The 23,285-nt window shown below is 36.7% G+C and overlaps 1 protein-coding gene across 2 annotated transcripts in view; it reads right to left on the bottom strand.

Annotated features, from left to right (window-relative positions):
* The window catches only part of LOC131431261 (serine protease snake-like), a 104,121-nt gene extending 90,281 nt beyond the window's left edge, over positions 1-13,840 (bottom strand). For both annotated transcript variants that reach the window (XM_058596871.1, XM_058596872.1), the window contains exon 1: positions 13,680-13,840. In XM_058596871.1, the coding sequence (XP_058452854.1) occupies positions 13,680-13,692 (13 nt within the window). In that variant the 5' untranslated portion in view covers positions 13,693-13,840. The remainder of the gene's footprint in view (positions 1-13,679) is intronic.
* Between the last annotated feature and the right edge of the window lie 9,445 nt (positions 13,841-23,285).

Genomic DNA, 23,285 nt, shown 5'->3' with positions numbered 1-23,285 from the left:
ACAACGGTACTGAATTCGCTCAAGTTTGATAATATGAGAATTTGCAGCGGAACGAAAACAAACGCATCCATATTCCATCACTGAAAGTATCGTTGTCTGATACAGTTTTATTAGATCTTGCGGATGAGCACCCCACCAAGACCCTGTTATTGTTCGAAGAAAATTTACTCTTTGTTGGCATTTCGTTATCAGATACCTAATGTGTCCTCCCCACGTGCATTTGGAATCAAACCACACCCCGAGGTATTTGAAAGTCAAAACCTGTTCGATTATTCTTCCCATCATATGAAGCTGAAGTTGCGCGGGATCATGCTTTTTTGAAAAGACGACCAGCTCTGTTTTCTCCGCAGAGAATTCGATACCAAGATGAACAGCCCAAACGGACAATTTATCTAAGGTATCTTGCAATGGTTTTTGCAGATCAATAGCTTTGGATCCAGTAACTGAAACCACGCCATCATCTGCCAATTGTCTTAGTGTACATGGGGTTACTAGACAGCTGTCAATGTCATTCACGTAAAAATTATAGAGGAGCGGACTGAGGCATGAGCCTTGCGGGAGACCCATGTAGCTAATTCTGATTGTTGCCAAATCGCCATGTGAAAAATGCATGCGTTTCTCTGACAAAAGGTTGTGCAAATAATTATTTATAACCGCTGGGAGTCCATGTTGGTGGAGCTTGTCTGAAAGAACATCAATGGAAACTGAATCAAATGCTCCTTTAATGTCTAAAAATACAGATGCCATTTGTTGCTTTTGAGCGAAGGCAATTTGGATGTCAGACGAAAGTAATGCAAGGCAATCATTCGTCCCTTTATTTCTACGGAAGCCAAACTGAGTATCTGACAACAAACCGTTCGTCTCGACCCAAGTGTCGAGACGTCGTAGAATAATTTTTTCGAACAATTTTCTGATGCAGGACAACATCGCAATGGGTCTATATGAGTTGTGATTGGAAGCTGGTTTCCCCGGCTTTTGAATGGCGATAACTTTCACTTGTCTCCAGTCAGGTGGAACAATATTTTGCTCAAGAAACTTGTTGAACAATTCCAACAAACGTCTTTTTGCGAGGTCGGGCAGATTCTTCACCAAGTTGAATTTAATTCTGTCCAATCCAGGAGCGTTATTGTTACAAGACATGAGTGCTATGGAAAATTCCATCATTGAAAAGGGGCTATCAATGGAATCATCATTTGAAGAAGACTCCCTAACAATGCTATGCGTAGGAACGGAATCTGGACAAACTTTCCTCGCAAAATCAAATATCCATCGATTCGAGTACTCCTCACTCTCATTTCCTACGTTACGATTCCTCATTCGTCTGGCCGTATTCCAAAGAGTGCTCATTGAGGTTTCTCTTGACAAACCTTCCACAAAATGTCTCCAATAGCTGCATTTCTTAACCCGAAGTATGTTCTTGTACTTGGTTTCTAAAACCAAGAATTTTTCAAAATTCTGAGGAGTTCCTCCTCCTCGTTTTAAAAACGTCTTGAAAGCATTTTGTTTCGCGTGTTTAGCATCTGAGCACTCTTTGTCCCACCAAGGATTTGGAGGTCTTCTGTTAGACGATGGACCAAGAAATCGTTTGGTTTGGGCTTGTTCTGCGGCCTCCAGAATCGAACAAACGAGGAAGTCATATTCTTCAAGTGGGGGAAGCTCTTCCATTGAAGTTAAGACACTTGAAATATTACTTTGGTATTTAATCCAGTCAATATTTTTTGTCAAATCATATGGAATATTAACTGAATTAGCAATGCCTTTGTTACTGCTAATTGAGATGATGATTGGTAAATGATCGCTACCATGTAAATCAGGAAATACTTTCCAGGTGCAATCTAGTCGAATTGAAGTCGAACAAAGAGATAAATCTAATGCACTTGGACGTGCAGGAGGTCTTGGGATCCGTGTCATGCTACCCATATTTAGTACCGTCATGCTAAAATTGTCGCAAATATTATATATTAGAGATGATCTGCTATCATTGTAAACGGAACCCCACATCATTCCGTGCGAATTGAAATCTCCTAAAATCAAACGTGGAGCAGGAAGGGCTTCGACAATTTCATTAAGCTGTCGTTGTCCAACTTGAGCTCTTGGAGGAATATATACCGAAGCAATGCAAATGTCCTTTCCTTTAATGTTTATTTGACAAGCAACAACTTCTATACTAGAAGTCGAAGGAATGTTTAATCTATAAAAGGAATAACATTTCTTAATTCCTAAAAGCACTCCACCATACGGGGAGTCTCTGTCGAGACGTATAATGTTAAAGTCATTAAAATTTAAGGCTATGTTTGATGTAAGCCATGTTTCGCACAAAGCAAATACATCACATTTTTGACTATGCAACAAAACTTTAAATGAATCAAGTTTTGGCATGATGCTTCGACAATTCCACTGCAGGACAGTGATTGAATCATTTGCGGCGGATGATAAATTATCCATCAAATGATACAAAACCTGAAAGAGCTGGCCATTGAGCTGATAACTGTTTCAAAAAAGTTCTAGCTATTGGAAGGAATGCTGTTATGATGGTCTTTAGAGGTTCAGAAATATTGAATGCAGCGAAAATCCATTCTACAATTTCCGAAAATTTCAGTAATCCTGTTGGTGAATGTGAAATGGAGCCCACTGGATTATTGTCTTTTCTTGAGCTAGTTCCTGGATTGGTTTGTGAATTTGACAAACCAGGAGGCACAGTTTTTGGTTTTAAATTTGGCTTTTTAGCTTTAACACGGGGGTCTTTTTTTGAAGGTATAATTTTAGGTGTCTTTTTTGGTATTTTGTGGTTTGTTAATCTCCTCTTAACAGACCCTTGAGGAGTGACAAACGAGGTATCTTCACTATTTCCGTCAGAGTCAGATTCCTCTGGCTCCGCAAGATTTGAAAAACCGTTTTCGGTTTCCAAAGGGGAGACATGTATGACCGTTTTGAGCATTTCTGCATATGTGCGCTTAGACCGTGCTTTTAAAGAAAGCTTCATTTTGTCTTTACGCAGCTTAAATGCAGCGCACACTGAAAGATCATCATGAGGGCTTTCCCCACAATAAACACATTTTTCAACATCTTTATCGCAAAGATTATCCTTATGAGGCCCTTGACATTTGATACATTTGGACTTATTACTACAGTAAGTAGCTGTATGTCCGAATTTTTTACAGTTCGTGCAATTCATAACATGCGGTACGAAAAGCCGAACAGGAAGACGAATTTTATCGATATAGACATGGCTAGGCAATGCAGATCCGGCAAATGTTACGCGAAACGAATCTGAGGGACGATAAGACTTTTTTCCATCGACAATAGATGCTGAGTACAATTGTTTGCACTCGAGTATCTTAACTCCCTCAAGCATGGAGTTTTTAAAACGGCCAACTCCATTTTTAAGTAAATCATCTGCTGTCAGACTTGCTTCAGTCACAACACCGTCAATTTCTACCTCCTTCGATGGAATGTAAACTCGATATTCAATAGCAAATAATTTACAGGTTACAATATCGTTTGCCTGTTTCAAGTCGTTAACTACAACTCGAATTTTATCTCTATTAACCTTACAGATTTCTTTAACTTCAGAGAAATGTGATGTCAAATCCTTTGTAATTTGCATCAAGTTTAAAATCTTTTCTTTTTTTCGAAGATAGACTATCCATGGCCCAGTGGTACCCTGTGGATAATGTTTAGCCCTCGGAGTATTTAAACTTTTACTAGTATCCGGAATCGGATTCGGATGATCTTCCATGAGATCATCCATTACATTAAATTTTTTTTGTAAATTAATAATACCAAAATAAAAACTTATGTTTAGTAAAATTTCAGATATAAGAAATAAAAAATAAATTAAATTAAATCTACCTTGTAGCTGATGTCTCTGTTCCTTTATCGTGAAGAACGACGTGAAGCTCTTCCAACGATTTCCAATTGGCAGTCTTTTGCTGTTTCCAATTGGCAGTCTTCTGTCGTTTACTGCTATCTCAGTTGCTCTGCCGTCGTTGTGAACACCACTGCACTTGCTGTACCTGACCCCAGGTACAGTGCTTTTGCTCTTGGTGGCGATCAAATGCGATGCTTGCAGTGTAGCACCTCGCGATATATGCCGTCTCTTTTGATCCTACGCAGCGTACAAATTCTGGTACCTGGTAGATCAGCACTGGGTTGCTTTAGCACCTCTGTGCCTTTGCACCCCTTCGTCTTCGCACCTTTATGCGATGGCACCTCTGTGACTCGTCACTTCTATGCTCTCGCACCTCTGTGTCTCTACACCTCTGTGCGTATGAACGGGATGGCCTTCGTTGCTAGCTTTCCAGTCGGGAAACGCCCCGAATATTGCGTTTGCTATGGGCAGTTTAACTACCTGAAGCTTAGAATTGTCTCGGTAGCAGCCGTTAACTCACGAGCCAGTACAATCGAAACACAACCTCTTCGCTTGAATGGTTTTTACTGAATGAGTATTTGTATCTGAACGATACGAAAGTGTTAAACGACATAACAGGCATACACTCCCAAGCTTGGTACATATGCAAGCGCTCAGGAAAAGCTCTGAATTTTTCAAGAACTGAAACAAATGAGAATAATCCAAAAAATATCAAATTGGAATTTCGCCTCTACACACAATGATTCGATCTATGGAACTTTGGCTAAAAGAGAGTTATTGTTTGCACATTGAGAAACCGACATGGCGCGTGTCCCGACAAAATTAGCATGTCAAGGAGCAAGAGACAAACATACTAACGGCATTAAAAGAGCAACTAGGGTTACGTATTAGCAAAGACATCATATTAACAAGATATCCAGCTCGCACATTTCCAGAATAAATCATTGGAAACATCCTTTTTTGCGAGCATGGTGTCCTCAGGTGAGTCCGCATCGAATCTCGTACATAGAAGTAGGGAAGAAAAAAGTCAAATTCTTGCGCGCAAAAATAGCAACACTGCGCACCCACACAATTGACATGATATGTTGAATGTGATGCCTTGCGATGGCGTTCCTATACTGAAGATTGATTTCGCTCCAAGCTGACAGGGTCTGGCATTGGTGAACCATTACCTGGAGGCGGCCCGTAGATTTTTCAAAGAATATAACACAGTAGCGCAAATCATCGAGTTAAATGGAAATATACTTGAACGGTTTTTTTTATAATCTTAACGTTGATAAACAGCAACGTGAAGATTTTGGTACCTGCTTTCCAGGAGTTTACTGAACAAACAAGAATTCGTTTTGTGGAGCTGTATGGATGGTATGCTCTGTCGCCAACCGTGCATAAACTTCTGGTGCATGGGATTGCAATTATAAAACATTATTGCTTTCTATTGGTATGTACAGTAAGGAAGCGCAAGAGAGTCGAAATAAATCAAATCGCAAGTATAGGCAGTTCCATCCGCAGAAATTCAATCGTTTAGTGAATCTAGAGGATGTATTCTATTAACGTCTGATCCTGTAATAGCATTATCGAATAGAGTAACAACCAACGTGAGTGTACTCCATCTTCCCGATTATGCAGCTGAATTAACATTTTTAATTTTAACACGCTAGAAGACAGCAATACCTTATTTTAATATGTATAGCTAATAAATGTCTTACATGAAAGAGCATTTTTCAATGAAAAAACCCAATGTTTGAACACAATTTAAAAAATTTAATAAAATATCTCCTCCGCCATTTTTTCTATAAACATGCTTGAAAGTATTTTCTATCAAATGAAAGAAACCGATTTTTTTTTCGTTTGCTCCAATGTTAGATATAGCAGTTTAAAAATGATCTGTTTTTGAACTAGTTTTGCTCATAACTTCGGTTCAGAAAACGCTACCTGAATGCGCTAGTCATGAAAAAATTGGTTTCAACAAACTCTAAAAGATATTCAAAGACACCAAAATCGAGAAGTGAATATTAAGAAAACTAGAGCAAAAAATCTGATTTTTTTAGGAACACCCTAAGTTGATCTATTAAAATAGCTGTAACACTAAAACCGTTAGAGATACTACAACAGTGTTTTCGGCAAAGTTGCTTGATATAAGTTTTCCTACAATTTAACCGAAGGATGCAGTCCTCTATCTCAACACATACGAAAAATAATTTTTGTATCACCCTAATAATTAGAACCACCCTAATACCATATGCTCCAAAATATGGCTTATCTTTCACTGATCATTTGTTCCGAAGACATCATAGCTCTAAAGTATAAGGCTAAGCCACAAATGTTTTTGTCCCCCTAAATTGTGGATCCGGACCACTGTGCATTGGTTATATATATTTTGTCCTATTGTCCGCGATTTAAAAAGGTTGGGGCCACTATCATAGAGCATTATAATGATTTTTTTTCTTCAATAGTCATTGGAATTGAAAAGTAGTTTTGATTTTATACACTTAAGCTAATATTATTGCGTTACGAAGTGTGCAGGGGTCCGCTAGTATATACATACAATAATGGTAAAGAAAGTGAGTGTAGCGAGTGTTCTCTGGTATGCGTTAACCAATTTACAAATAATTATTTTTGTTGGAAAGGTGACGTTCATTCGAAGGTTTTAATGTGTATTACATTAGGAAAATCCATCGGGAAAGAGGAGACAATATGGAAAATTTTCTGGTATGGAACGGATATGATGAGGTGGTGCATGAAAATAATGTTTGGAGTCGTGTCAAAATCATAGATGACGACTTCCGGTTTGTTGTTATTCTTTAAAAACTTTCGGACCGGATTTGATGAGTAGCTGTCAGAGAACGATGTTTGAAGTGTAAGACATCTGGATACTCCAAGTCATGGACAGTGCCAGACGTTTCCCTCTGTATTAGTACCATAGTCTTATGTGTGTGTGTGATGAACCATATCCAAGCACTCCCCCATTGCTGCTACCTCACGAGATTTTATTAATTTACTAGCTGAATTACCCGGCGTTGCTCGGAAATGTTTCGTGAAGGGAAGGCCGAAAAAAATTTTAAAATTTGTCCTGCTTAGTGAAATACTCTGATTGTAGTGAAACATAACCTAAACGGCAACCCGATTGAACAATACCTCGTTCATGTTCAGATTGCGAATGATCAGCGTCCCTTCTCAGATCTCACAATAATCTTAATTTTCATAATATTCTCGACAAATTGGGTACGTTTTATATTTGAACCCTTTTGTTAGAAACATTTAAAACACCTTTCTCTCTATAAATACCTTCTTAGTAACCTCCGAGTTTCATGTGTATATGTGCTTCCGTACTTCCTTGTCGCATTCGATCTACAATACCTTTGGCTTCCATGGCTTTAAACAGTTGCTACTTCCTCCTCTTTACAAAATGTTTTATGGCATCATTATTTCCACGTATTTGTTCAAAGTTTTCCATCTGATAATGATTATTTTATAACGAAAGGCTGTTCAACATCATAACTACATTAGTATAGTATTAGTTGTTGTAATCTTACTTCAATCACCTTAAGTCGACAGTTTTTTCAATTTACATAATAAAATGCACATTGATTGTATGATTTCGTCAATTCAGATCAATGTTGAGAATAAATATTCCCCCATTCCCTTGTGAATATTTTTGTGAACCTCACTTAGTTGCTAGAAATATGCTGTACTCGTAAAGCAGTACCAATTTTTCGTAAAACCCGATCATTTTTCTCTTACACTTTCCATGTTCAGGGCACTTGCTAACACATTCCCTCATCCTCAAAATTACCTTATAATCTATTTTGGTTTAACTTCCTTGAAATTATTTGAAGAAAATTGCGATGCATTCAAATTAACAAACAGCATTACTATCTACTACGACCTTGAAATTCTTGCCACCCTCTTGTTTTACAAAAAATGGGAGATGAAAATTTATTTTAAAAAACCCCTCCTTCTAGTCTAAATGTTGACTCTCTTCAAATTATATAAATTTCGTCATCGACCCCCTCCCCTCATGTTAAGAACACTTGCTACACACTCTCCCTCTGAAAATTCCCTTATGATCATCTCTGAAGAGCAAGAAGTATCTGTTCCAAACACTACATCCCCTTTTTAGAAGGACGTACAACATCTACCCCACACGAATACCCTTATAATCATATATAAGTTGCGCAAAAAGTATCTATGGTGTTCAAAAAGTATCGATTCTAGTCAAATAAATTAAAATTTTCATGACCCCTGTTAAGGACACTTGCCACGCTCCCTAACCAATAAAATACCCTTACAATTACCTCTGAAGTTCACAAAGCATCTATGCCTAGTGTGCTAGCAATCCGTTCAGTAGTTTCAGAGTTATGTCGTTACGTTGTTAAAAAATTATCGATTCTTGTCAAATTTTATTATATTTTCCATGACCCCCACATCCCCCCTCCCTGTTAAAGATACTTGCTACGCAAACCTCCACCCCCCCCCCCACCCCTTAACAAAATACGCCTATGACCATATCTGAAGAGCAAGAAGTACATGTGCCAAGTTTGATAGCAATCCGTGTTAAGTACTTTCGAAGTTATACCGTTACAAACATTACACCCCCACCTATTTTAGGCACTTGCTACATCCTCCCCCCGTATAGTCATATGTAAGATATGTAAAAAGTTTCTATGGTATTTAAAACGTATCGATTCTCGTCAAGTTATATGAATTTTTTTATAACTCCCCCTGTTGATGATATTTGCTACGCTCCCTCTTCCATCAAAATACCCTTATGACCTTTTCAGAAGAGCAAGAAGTATCTGTGCCAAGTTTGGTGGTAATCCGTTCAGTAGTTCCGAAGTTATGGCGTTACAAACATACAAACTTTCATCCATTTTCATATACATAGATTAGATGAAGAATGCTTCGCGAAGAATGGAATCCAACGATCATCGCAGTGACGCTATTCGAACCAATTCGAGGAGTAAAATAAAATGAACGAATGACAAACGAGTGTATAAAACGAACATGCACGACGTATACGAGCAGCGAAGAATGTATTAATAGGTTCGGGTTCTCTACGATTACTGCTTATTCATTTTCGCTCTTCTCTCTTTCGTGCAGTGAATAGTTCAACGTTGGGCGAGACTGACGTTAGTAATATAGAATATATGCCCTGAAGATGGATGAATGAATTAGTTACACGAAGAATATGTGCAACATTGCTTAAGCGCCTTTCTTCGAGCCCCGACCTGGAAGGGTTCTTAGTGTCAGTAGGATCCATAGTACTAGCCATGTAATGATTCTGTACACTAAGAATCTGCTGCGAAGTCTGTTGAAACAGCAAGGCTAAATTACACAAAAGCAATGTAATGCCAAGACTTTGACTTTGCTTAGAACCCTTACCATATGGATATTTTTGGACCGGGTTGCGTAGATGTCGAAAAAGGATGTTTAAAGTGATACTGAATTCCAAGATGGCAAACCTCCGGTTTGTTGATATTCCTTAAGGGAGAAGTAAGGGATATTTTGAATTAAAAATCACTCTTTTTGTTTTTTTTTGTCGTGAATACGACTTACTTTACTATAAGGCGCCTTTTCAAAATTTACCTTCTGAGAGAATGATAAGTTTTTGATCGTGAATATCTCTTGTTGTATCTAACGAATCAACATAATTTTTTCTACACGCCTTCGGAAATATGATCACAATTTTATGATAAAATTATCAGTTGTGTGACATAATCTCAAATAATTCAAAATTAAATTTTTCTGAAATGTTTGGTATAAACGAGTAAGGCGCGTTTGCCTTGCTCGTATTTTTAAAGCTCATAGCTCAGTGATCTATAAAAGGATTTATATAATCTAACTACCAATAGAATCAAAATTTTTCAACTTGAACGTGTATAGCAAAAGCATTGAAGTATTTTAATAGTACACTATTGAGAAACCTGTCTCATTTGACCCATGTCAACACCAGCCAATCAGAACGCGTTCTGAAGAAGAGAACAAAATATCTGCTGCTGTACAAAAAATCGTTCGAGAAAAATGTTCCGAAAAGTGTTAAATATCGTGATGAGTTCCTCAATTTGATCCTTCTGAATTCTAGAAACGAATCCCTACAGCATATTGATAGTTTCTTTCAATAAATTATGCAAATCCGAAATGAAATAATCGATATTCAAATTCTGTATGCGCCCATTAGTGAAAAGCTACAAACGAAATCACGTAAAAAGAAAGCTCCTAACAAAAATTGGATCAGTTTGGATTCTATCGCCACTGCGAGCAGATGTATTTTGTGTCGTTTGCAAAGCTAGTTTCGTTTCCGCCAAGAGCGATTACGTCACAGCTGCCAGTCATTTGCATTGATGAAAAAACAACGGTGGAGAGCATTACACAAAATCAGCCATTCTAATGGCTCAAAAGTTTTTTAAAGAACTATTAGGATTTGTTGTTCGCAAATCGAAGGTAAATATCCTCAGTTTAGTGCAAATCTAGAACAGTTTGGTTAGATTTGTGCACTTTTCGCTGTGTTAAATTCACAGTAATCGAGATCAAGTGAAGCCTTCTTTGTTTTTGCGAAAAATGTTCCAGCAAATAATGTTTTCTTTATTGGAATATTATAATCGGTTGTAAATGCTACACCTACACCAACCATATCAGTATCGTACCCACGTACTACAGTTCAGTCTGGAATTAGATGACGGAAGTCAGCGGCATCCATCGGAATTCGAATTCAACTCATCACTCTCCATCACAAACGCTTTCATAAAAGGTTATTTTCAGAGCCACCATTATTTTATTATAAAGAACTATACTGGTTATTTCATAATATTTGTGTTTCAGAATATTAAATGTAATTAATCTGTACTTTAGTTTAGGTGCATCGTATCAAATTCTACATACAATTTCATACAATTGATCAACTAATTGATATTCGGAAGTGTTAAGGAACATTTCAGTTGTTTTCGTATTCACGACATCCAGTTATGTTTCTGACATTACCCACCTACCTTTTTTACGGAGAAACAATTTAAGCAAATTTATTCAAAATTTGATACATTATAATGCATTGTTTAAAGAATATTTAGTCAAATTTCCGTATATTAATATTGAATAATAAGGCGGTAACACAGCATTTCCCAAAACCTCTTTTAAGAATCACGTTGCGCGGTGAATACGATAACTCGGAGTAGAATTATCTGAAATCAAAAATGTTCTTAAATTTACCTAAAGTACGAGTTATTTCTCCCACCTCCGTTTTCCTCAAGTTATTATTTTTTTTCATTTTTCAACAGTTCGTGGCATTTTTAAGCAAAAAACGCGATCTTACGCAAAATTTTCCACTAATTTTGAGGTGAAATATGAAAATAGAAAAAAATCAAAACCGTAGGGGGGAGGTTTACCAAGAAAGTATGTTTGCAAAGACTCGGTTCAGTAGATTTTGCAGGATCGTGTTCAGGGTCTTCGAAAAATTGGGTTTCAGAAAAACGCGTTTAAATTTTTTTCTCAAAATGTGAGCAAACATATATTTTTGGTAACTTACACTTACTACAAGAAAAGTAACTCTACTCCCCCCCCCCCTCCCTTAAAAATCATTTTTTTCAGACCGTATTTGATGAGCAGATGTTTGAAGTGAAGTGATGAATGATGATGGCAACTTCAAAAGATTTATGTTTGAGATCGTTTTCATATATTAGATTAAGACTTTCATTTGGTCAATAAAATATTTAAATCATACAATACGACTATAACAATATAAAGTCATAATGAAAGGCACTCAAACAAGCATTTTAGACGTTTACTTGTTATGGTTGAAATTATTCATATCATACAATATTTAAACCATATCGATAAGCTGGTGGTCTCCATCTAGAGTAAAAAACCGTTTGCAAAAACCGTTTTCTGAAACACATCTACTTTTCAAATGGCATATAATCATATCGTAATGGTCTTCAAAGTATATCGATACACCTAAACTCACCATATTGATTTTTGATATACGCTTAAACATAATTTTCCGGTGTTTAATTATCAAATCCGATCCGAAAATACACATTTCGAGATAGCATTGAAGAATTATAAATGGACCGATAGTCGCCATCTTGGAATTTGGAACCATCTCAAACATCGTTTTCCGACATCTACTCATCGAACCCGTTCCGAGAATACCCATATAGTAAGGGTTTCAAGGAAGGATCAGGGTCATTTCGCCGAAAGGGTAAATGACCTATTCGGCGAAACGACTTTCGGCGAAATGGTGTTTTGAGAAATACGAATACCAATAAACCGAAAGTCGCCTTTTTGGATTTCCAAAATATCTCAAATGTCATTTACCGGTCATTTTCTCGTAAAATTCGAAGCAAATGAAAGGTCATAAAGTTCTTCAGAAAGTCCCCGAAAAGTTGATGCAGATCTGACTTCGACGACATCTCATCCGTAAAATTTTTAGCCGAAACGAAACGAGAAGAAAACAAATACTGTATTTACAAACAATTTTTATAACGGTTTAGTGCTTAGTCATAGTTTTTATACTTTGATTAGGCTGAAATTGGTAATATTCAATTTCGTTAAAATAGCAAACGCAATCCCCAAACACATTTCCCAAATAACACTAAAAGGCATTGTGATGACTGACAATAAAAAAAAAATGTCAAATGCACTTAGTTTTCATGCATCGGTTCTTGTTTCGTCAGATTGAATCCATTAAAAAATTGACACAACCTGCATTCAATAAATCTCTTCATCAACTGCATTCAAATTATAATTTTAATTGACAAGCAGCAAAAATAGAAAAGAAAAATTATATTCCTCTAATAGTTCCACATACACATACATGCATACAAACGATACCCATGAAGTCGATAAAGCTTCGGCAATGATGCTAATGATGACATCATCGTTCGGATGAAGATATCAAAAAGCATTAACACTTCTCGGTGTGGACGTGTCTTCTGGCTATTTTTCTTCCCGGCACTCTGGCTTTCGTTGGTATGGAACAAAATTCTCCACATCTCTCAGCAGCTGGCAGCTGTCTAAGGTCCTGTGTCCTGAGATCTGCTGCTGCTGCTGCCTACTGTTGGAATAAGTCATAACGGTGCCGAGGCATGACGGAAGCCATCAAGCGCTGCACTTCCGGAAAGAACAAGCAGCTGGGATGAATTATTTATGACGAAAACTTGGTTATAACTTTAATCAAATCTTTTTCGACAGCCGGTTTCGGATCCGAGTGACAACGGTGCGGTGCCGCCGCCGTCAGTGATGATGGCGAAAAACCAGAGACTGAGACGAGTTCATTGTCAAGCGGCTCTTCTTTCGGCTTTCGCCGACTTTATAGACATGTGTGTGCTCCTTGGCGCTAAGTTCGTTCCGATGAACCTCCGACTGGAAATTGTTTCGAAGCAGATAGCGGAAATTGCAGTTCGAGAAAGTTTCCAATTGCCATAGCCGTCATGCAGTTACCCGAGGGCTTGGGTTTCGGTTTGCAGACGGTAACAGGCGAACGATGAGTGAAAATTGTATACCAAAAAAGTCTAAAAAAAATTATTTGTGAATGACTTCGGTATTGAACGTAGTCCTAATATTGATGATCATTAGTAAATATGTTGGAATAGGAAACTGCATTCCGTAACAAAATTGAGTCCAGTATTTCGTATGATAAATAGAGTAAGCAAAAAGCTGAAAACCTGAACGACTATGCAATTTAACCTCAATCCTTGTGGTCTTCCATCTTCCAAACAAATTGCGTTCAAGTCACACGTGACGTGTAAAAATGTATACAATTCTTCGAATGCGAAAAACAACTACACACAATAAATATTCAGTACACACTCACCCCGACCACTCATTCCGACTTCGCAGACTGCGCTCCGGCAACTCCAGACTCCAGACTTCCGGATGTTGACGTTGGTTGGTGCAGGCAACGGCAAGATTCAACAGGATAACAAGTCAGCCTGCTATGATGGGAAGCAAACCGATTTTACCACCAAAGTGTGGTGCGGCTACCTCAAACAAGCCAGAAACAACGACTATCTCGGTACCCACTTGGAACAGTACCGAACCGGTCCTGTCATGTGGCAGCACATTACATATGTACCAGTGTGTACATCGAAACCAGAAACGCCTGTACCGCCGGCTTTTTAGAGGAGTATGTGCTGCACAAGCACCCGCAACGATAACAAGAAGCACAGGCTCCGAGTGATAAAATTTGTGCTAATATTTTTTTTTGTGTTGTTGTTTGCATTGAAGTTTTGCACCCTTTCAATGTAAGTGCGACCAGACTACAGTTACGAGAATGAATGTTTATTTTTGATGTGATTTATGTCGTAGAAAGGCAACTAATTAGACGCAATTGATCCAATTAATTTATTTCCAATTGACATCTATAGATGGATTTCTTCTTTCAAGCTAGGTATGACACTTTGATTTTGGAATCTGTTAGCCTAATAAACGGAAAGATTTCGGCGCTTCTGTGATAGAGAGTATAGAGAGAGCTACGAAAGCTGTTCGATTTAAAGAAACCTCCTTCGTTAGTGTCGTTCCAAACGAGCAAAAGATCTGTCAAATCCAGTAAGGCCGAATATTTTCACAGAAGATCTGTATTACCTTGTATAAAATCCTGTTTCAATCTATCTAGTGGTATGATAATGCCTTTCTTATATTAGTTATATTTTCATAAATATTACAAAGCGATTCTTCAATAATCATTTCATTGAATCTTGAATAAAAACAAGAAAGTTTGGGTGTAAACAGCTTTGAGCAACAAATCATAGTGAATATTGGACCACTATTTCCGGTACATCCGGGACCGGTATAGCCAAAGTAGATTCGATTGGCCATAAACTAGCAAGGATCACACACTGAACTGGTTTTTTAAGCACTTTCCCGAAGAGTTTTTTTCGTGAATACGCCTTACTTCAGTTTGCGCGTTTTCAAAATTTACTCTCTGAGAGAGTGATAAGTTTTTGATCGCGAATATCTCTTGTTATATCAAAAGTATCAACATAATTTTTGCTACATGCCATCGGAAATATGATCACAATTTTATGATAAAATTTTCAGTTGTGTGACAGAATCTCAAATCATTAAAAATTAAACTTTTCTAAAATGTTTGGTATAAACGAGTATCAAAGAGGATAATTTATAAGGCGCGTTTGCATTTCTCGTATTTTTAAAGCTCATAGCTCAGTGATCTGTGAAAGGATTTATATAATCTAACTACAAATAGAATCGACATTTTTCAACTTAAGCATGTAAAGAAAAAGCATTGAAATATTTCAATAGTACACTATTGAAAAACCTGCCTCGTTACAATTACAACACTAGCCATGTCAACACTAGCCAATCAGAAAGCGTTCTGAGGAAGAGAACAAAATATCTGCTGCTGTACAACAAATCGTTCGAAAAAATGTTCCGAACAGTGTTAAATATCGTAGAGAGGTCCACCATTTGGTCCTTCCGAAAGGCAGGAATGAATCCTGTACAGCATCTGGATAGTTTCTTTCAATGAAATGCAAATCCGAAATGAAATAATCGGCATTAAAATTATATATGCTGTTATTCTTACAGCCGTTAGGACCGCCCATTAGTGAAAAAGCTACAAACGAAATCTCGTAAAAAGAAACCTTTTTACAAAAATTGTATCAGCTTGGATCCTATCGCTATTGCGAGCAAATGTATTGTGTGTCGTTTGCAAAGCTAGCTTCACTTCCGACAAGAGCGATTACGTCACAGCTGCTAGTCATTTGCATTTGTGAAAAAACAACGACAAGAGGACGACGGTGGAGAGCATCACACAAAATAAGTCGTTCTAATGGCTCTAAAAGTTTTCTTAAGAACTATTAGGATTTCTTGCTCGCAAATCGAAGATAAATATCCTCAGTTTAGTCCAAATTTGTGCACTTTTCTGTGTGTGAAATTCACAGCAATCGAGATTAAGTGAAGCCTTCTTTGTTTTTGCGAAAAATGTTCCAGAGTTTAATGTCGTAGAGAATCAAGCAATTTGATCCTTCTGAATGCTAGGAACGAATCCCTACAGCATTTTGATAGTTTCTTTCAATGAATTATGCAAATCCGAAATAAAATAATCGACATTAAAATTCTGTATGCGGAGTGAAGCCTTCTTTGTTTTTGCGAAAAACGTGAAAAAGGGTAATGCTTGCATAATTCATACAATTGATCAACTAATTGATATTCGGAAGTGTTAAGGAACATGTCAATTGTTTTCGTATTCACGACATCCAGTTATGTCTCTGACATTACCCACCCGGCTTTTTTTTTCACTGAAATATGCAAATCCTATATGAATTAATCGGCATCAAAATTGTATATTTTGCTATTTTTGTGGTCGTTGAGACGCTCATTTGTGAGAAAGAATCAAACGAAATCACATAAAATAAAAGCTCTTTACCAAAATTGGTTCAGTATTGATTCGAATCAATCACTGTTAGCAGCTCTGCTGCGTGGCGCTCGCAGAGCCAATTTGATTGTGTCATCCTGCTGCTGGTCGTTCGCATTGCAGCATAATACAATGAAAAGTGAACAACGATGAGGAACAGTATGCAAAAAATCAGCCCTTCTAATAGCTCCAAATGTTATCTAAAGAACTATTAGAATTACTTATCTGTTGAAATTTGCAAATCTGAAGTAAATATAATCAGTTTAGTGGAGGTTTACAGTCTGACAGATAAGAAAATTTTCGCATTTTTTTTCTCGGCTCTCTTTGATGTTAATACGTCTTATTTTACTATTGGATGCCTATTCAAAAATTTTCATATGGTTGAGTGGTTAGTTTTTGATCGTGAATATCTTTTGTTTTATTCAACGTATCAACATTTTTTTTCTTCAGCCACGGAAAGACCAAAATCAGCATTTTAGCGAAAAAATTTGTTGATTTTCTGATTTTAGTGAGTTTTTTTTTTGAGACAACAAAAAAATTTTACTTTTGCTAATTTAGATTTTTTAATTCTCATTCCCTTAATAATAATAAAATATTTGTTGAAATGGCTATCTTTTTAGTTGAATTCACCAATTAAACGTGCTGTCATTTCCTAGCTAAGGCAAACTTCATTTCCATTCAACTAATTTTTTAGTTGAATTAGAGAAATAAAACATTATTTTCAACCACCACAAATGGATGAATTGGCTTCTGCAATTTGCAGCTATATGGCGCACTGTCACCGAGAAAACGTTAACATCGTAATGACTACTAGCCACTAGATGGCACACTACTAACGAAAAAAAATTCAATCGCGATTGTCTTTTCTATATTGTCAGGTATAAATACGATGTGGTTTGTATTGGAGAAAAAGACATAAACGAAATATAAACTTCATTTTGAATTGTTTTTTCTTCTAAATCACTGTTTTCTTCATTCGACTTCGCGAAATCGACACTCTCACTGAAAACTTTGAGCACTCGGAAAACAAAAACTGAATACAAGCAGTAAACCAGTCGGCGTAGCCCGGAAGGTCGGAAGATACAAAAAACATCATTTGACAGACGCAATTAGAGTGCAACATTCGACACTCACTTCACTGTTCCGCGTAAAAACATTGTTACGCACAATCGCTTTAAATGCACACAAATTCAGAATAAATCCCTTTTCCACTAAGAGTTTACGTCATTTTTACAAATCGGTTTAGAAATTTATATATGGATATATCGTAACACATGCGAAAAACATAAAAATAATTTGCAAGCAGTATCAATAAGACTGTCCTTTTTAGCTATTTAATGGATTGTTTTGCTTTGACATTTCCATGAGTTTTTGGTTAATAAACTTGTTAATAAAACCAATTTATTTTTTTTTCCTTGTGCTGTCCTTCAGCAATGATGGTGTTAGATAAATATCAACAAATTTTCTGATTTGAATAACAAAATTAGTTGTCAATGAGAATTTCGTGTTGGATTGAAATATGTCTGGTTTGTGTCCAGGATATTTGCCAACTAAACACATTTTTTTAAAATAAGAATTTTTTTCAGCAAAGTAAATTCGCAATTTTAACTAATTTCATAGTTATTTTGGAAATTTTGTTGTTAAAATTAACTAATTCAAAAACAGTAATACGAATTAGGCGCAGAGCTAATTTCGGTCGTTCCGTGAGGTCATCGGAGATATGATCGGAAGCTTGGCATATAATTTTCAGTAGTTCGACATGACCACAAATAACTCGAAGTTTTAGTTATGCTTAATAAGTAAAGAAGATATAAATAGTTGTTCAGTTCAGACCAGAATCCAGGTTCTGAATCCAATTCTAGAGTTCAGTTCTAAGACTTAGTTTTAGAATCCAAGACAAGATTTTTTTTTCTGGTTTCCTAAATTCAGCTATAAAATTCTATACCCCGTTCAGAATTCATGGCCAGAATCGAGTTCCAGAGCTTTTGAACTAAACGCGAATTTCAGAACTTGACTTCAAACCTGAATTTTTGAACTGAAGTCTGGAGGTGAGGTTCTGAATTTTGATACTAAAATTTAGGTTCAGTTCAGAATTCAGTTTCAAAATTCCTAACTGAAATTCAGATCTAAAAGCAGAATTCTAAAACTAAGCTCTGTATCTGAAGTTAGGGAAATTCAAACTAGAATTCAGGACCACGATTCGGATCCAAAATCCAGTAGCAATTCGAGAATTCAGTTCTTAAATACATTCTAGAATCCAGATCAAAAGTTGAGTTCTAGAATTCTGTTTCAGAATTAAGTTCACAAATTTCAGAATTCGCTTGAAGCATTTAGCTTCAAAATTCAGTTCCAGAATTCCAGAGTTCAAATTCCGAAACATCATAGAAACTGTATTCGTATTCACGACATTCGATTATGTGTCTGACATTACGCACCCGTCTTTTTACTGTTATTTGCCTCGTCGCTTTGAATGGCGGTATGAAAGTTTAAACATTCAACACATTAAAATATCGGAACCGGCTGTCGGAACCGGCAACTCTGTAAGATAAATTTGTGATAATCGGCCTTGCCATCTTAGAGAAATCCATTTCAGTGTTATTTATCACTATTACAGGTACTGCCGGAACTGGGAACTGGCTACCATTATAACTGAAGTGAGACTATTTGGTAATTTACTGTCAAGATTCTCAAACTAGAGAATGAACAATTTTCAAGAAAATTTCAACTCTTAGCATTATAAATTTCATTTTCTTCGAGCTACAAGTATAAAAATATTTCTAATATTTTAGAATACTAGGTGCGTAAATTTCTTTGTTCCTTCAGCTTTCGTCAAGAAAAATCAAATTTGTGTTTTGTGCGTAACACCAGTTGCCACTGTTCGGGTGGTCTTAAGTTAAGACAAATGACATTATGCCAATTGCCACCTTTTAATATTATGCCTTATAATAAACCTAAAAATAGTCGTGCATTCTGCGACTCTGCTTACTATAAACAGTTAAATTTAATGTTAAATACTAAAATATTAAATAATTTTGTACGGAAGAGGCCAAATCGAGCAGTCTTCAACAAAAATATTAAATTTTACGGCTTTAGTAGTTATCTCGACATTGCATATAATTACGAAAAAGTTATGCACAAAAAATTGATTTTACGGGGTTTCAAAAGAAAATGCTTCATACATCCGAAACTTTTTGTGTTAGGCCTATAGTTTTTTTGGCAAAGATTTTTCTGGTTAGAAGTTCTGAAACTTTGTAGAAATCATCGATTTTCTATCGTTTAAGGGAAAAAATATGTTAAAATGAACTTTTGTTATAGTAGGTTTTGCACATTTTTTGTTGTAATCAAATTACGAGGTCCATTTTTGTAAATGTGTTCTCCGAAGAAACTATGTGTATCGAATCAATGGTTTAGTAGCTAGCGAATTGAGTTCACGTTTTGCTTTCCTCATATAGAAAGGCTATGCAATCACTTGAAAAATTGATTAGTATTACTGTGGATTTCGCTAAAACAACAGTTCATTGAATAGAAATAGAAAAGTTTGTTTGGACTTAATCTAACGAAATCTACAAATCCATTTATTCGGTAACTTTGGAACCGGAACTAGTATCCCTACGAAGCGAACCTGCGTTTCTGTTACTTTTGCATATATAAGCTAAAAAGCATGAATCAGCAGTACAAGACATGTAGTAGGATTATCATTATTTTTATTATTATTATTATTATTATTATTATTATTATTATTATTATTATTATTATTATTATTATTATTATTATTATTATTATTATTATTATTATTATTATTATTATTATTATTATTATTATTATTATTATTATTATTATTATTATTGACATCACTATACCGCTGGGACGGTATTACTGCACTACCGACTGTGAAAATTGCATTTACATCGCGAAACTTGAAATTCTGATATATTTTTCAAATAAATTTCGATTCATGACATTCTTTTATTCTTTTGGTCGCACTTATCGTAAAATAGCTACAATTTACATGAACCGCAGCACCGACTTTTACCAATATCACACACTAGTAGCAGACATCCGTAATCGTTTCGTTTTCTTTCAAGCGCGTACTAAATAGAACAAAGCACGCATCGTTCGTGTTGTGTTTTTTTCTTCTACGGTGCACGTACCGGTGTTGTATGGTCATTCTATATGGCGGTTTGAAAGCTTCGACACTCATCGCCCTGAAATTCGCAGTAGCTTTTGAGAAAATGTGAGCTTTAATTTAAATCAAGATTTGTGAAAATCGGTTCATGCGTCGCTGAGAAATCGAAGTGAAGTTTTTCTTCACTACTTTCGGTGCTTCCAAAACAGGAAATGGGGGGAATCAGTAGTGCCGAATTAAGTTTATACGCCCATAAACTGGCAAGTTCTGTAAACTAGAAGAATTTATCAGACATTTTTATGGGATTTGTACCATGTTTTTGACAATCGTACGTGAAAAAATACTCATGAAATAGGCATTTTTCTACTTATCAGTTCAGTTTAGTTCCGAAACCGAAAATCGGATTCGCAAAAAATGTTTCAGAATTTTTTAGAAAATATAAGACCTTTCTTATAAATTTTAGTTTGTGCAAATCGGTTAAGCCGTTTCCGAAAAAAATGAGTGAACATTTTTCTCTAATTTTCACATATTAGCCTGTAACTCCGCAACCGGAAGTTGGATCCATATGAAATTCAATAGCATGGTATGAAACCAGAAGATCTTTCATTTGAATCTAAGTTTGTGGAAATCGCTGGAATGTGTATGAGTTTTGTGCTTTTGTGCAATGTTATTTTATTTACTAACGAGAACATGTTCATCTGACTGCTTTTTGTTTAAAATCGTTACTGCTTTATGATCGGTATGCCATCGGAACCCCGATTTTCCGAAAAAAAACAGGCGACCATTTGCTTCAAAGTGCGTCGTACGTGAACAACTTTTGTTGGATTTGGCTCGTATTGGAATACCCAAACACTGTCGATTGCTGTTTTGTTTCCGGCTCATACGTATATTTCCATGATACGTCACCTGTTACGATGTTATATATGTCGAGTTATGCACCGCGTTCGTATTTTTTCTAACATTTCCTGCACCAATCGACACGAGCCTCTTCTTGCGCAATTGGTAAATTATGCAGGATCCAAACCCATTTTACGGCCAGGTATTCATGCAACATTAAATGCACGCGTGTGGAACTGATGTCCAAGGATGCCTCTATCTCACGGTATGTCACATGACAATCTTGCATTATCAGTTCAAGCACAGCATCGATGTTTTCTGGCAAAACAACTGAAACTCGTCGGCGACCAAACTACGATTTTTTTATAATAAAATTTTTATTCTGGCCTTTTTGCGTAAAAGCTTTACGTGGCCGATTGGATTACATTTTTGTTACTTAAAAATTTTTTTTTGCTATTGGATCTCGTTGTCACCCTTTTTCTAGGGGGAGATGAGTTTCCATTTCCATCCAACGAGGATCGGGGGTCACTTCGTCCGCGGCTTATCTCATCATCCATTGCTTCATCGTCGGTGTTGTGTGTGATTTCCGCTCGTAGAGAGTTGCTGTAGATGCGCCTTGTTGAACATTGGTTGCAGTTGCTGGTTGGTTGGAGGATAAGTTGTTAACTGCAGCTAGTGTACTTTGTTCTATAGGGGATACTGATGGTTTCGTTGAAGGGGATGCTTCATTGTTGTTGGTGGCTGTCACAGGTGTACTGGGGTGGCTTGGGGTTGGTGTGAAGGAAGCACCGTTGTCCTTTGGTGTAGTTGTCTCCTTGTTTAGTTTATCACATGGATTTCCGTAGTGAACAGCTTTTTGGCAATATTGAAATGTGGCCATCTGATTGTCATACGTAACAAGTGATTTGCACAGAATTCTTGTATCTTGACCGAAAATCACATAAGAAGGTATAGGTCTCTTCAAGTGTATGCGTAATAAACGTACGCCATTTATAATACCGGGGAAAAAATTCTTCCACTCTCTCCGTATTGTGACATAGTTTTGCGAATATATGAATCGGTGACGCTAAAGGGAAGATCATGCACACGCACTTCTTTAGCACTATCTTCCATATATACTGGAATGTTGTACTTAATGTTCTCGTGCTCCACATAGTGCACATTGTTATTGTCTTTTGCGAATTGAATTGCATCCACTCTTTATAAAACTGGGTGTAAACAACACTATTTTTCTTATTGCATTGAAGTAAATGCACACGTTTAATGTCAAGATGCGTTTGCTCCTTAAGCAAACCTTCAAGTTCTCGTATCGAAGGTCGAATTTTGCACTGCCTGAAGTCAACAACAATTGTATTCTTTCGTGTCGGCGGTAGCTTTTGTTCGTTTGGTTCACTCATTTCGAGGTCGTTCTATTGTTCACTACACAATACTGTATTTGGTTTCTTCCGTCCCGAACGTAAGCGGTTTTGTTTTATCGACTGACTTGGATGAGATGTGAAAGCGAACTGGCATTTTGACTTGTCGTACCTGTATGGAAAACAAAAATAGTTGGTTTAGATTCAAATAAGCAATGATTTTGGCTGCAGTGTGATTGTTCCGAAAGTGATGAACGGAGCGCATATTTTACCCCGTTCGCAGTTTGCCGCCCAGATCTTCTTTGTAAAATCCGAATATTTCTTCTTTCGGAATATCGAACTTCGGCCTGGCAACGAAGTGTATTTACCCAGGAAGTTAACCGTAGTCGGCGTAGTTTCATCACTATGCAACCACGATTTGGTGAGCAGCTTCGTACGCAAGTTTTTTTTTCGCAGCGTTATCAGTTATCGCAGTGATGTTTTGATTTTCCTTTCGGTTGAGGGCTTTTCGCAGCTTATGAACGTTGACCTAAACCAACCTAAACCAACCTTGGAAATTTAAGCGAAATCTCAAAATGACCTGTTCTGATGGTTTTTGAACTTTTGGACCACTTTCCTGACTCTTTTACTACCCATTGAATCGATTTTTTTTGTTTCATCAAAAGCATCTAAAAGAAGATTTTGTACGTGGACTTCTACAGAAATGCCCACTGGAATTCAATATTT

The sequence above is a fragment of the Malaya genurostris genome, chromosome 2, assembly GCF_030247185.1.
Source record: "Malaya genurostris strain Urasoe2022 chromosome 2, Malgen_1.1, whole genome shotgun sequence".
In the NCBI taxonomy this organism is placed as follows: Eukaryota; Metazoa; Arthropoda; class Insecta; order Diptera; family Culicidae; genus Malaya; species Malaya genurostris.
The sequence above is the reverse complement of the archived record's forward strand: the minus strand, read 5'-3'. Positions and strand labels throughout refer to the sequence as shown.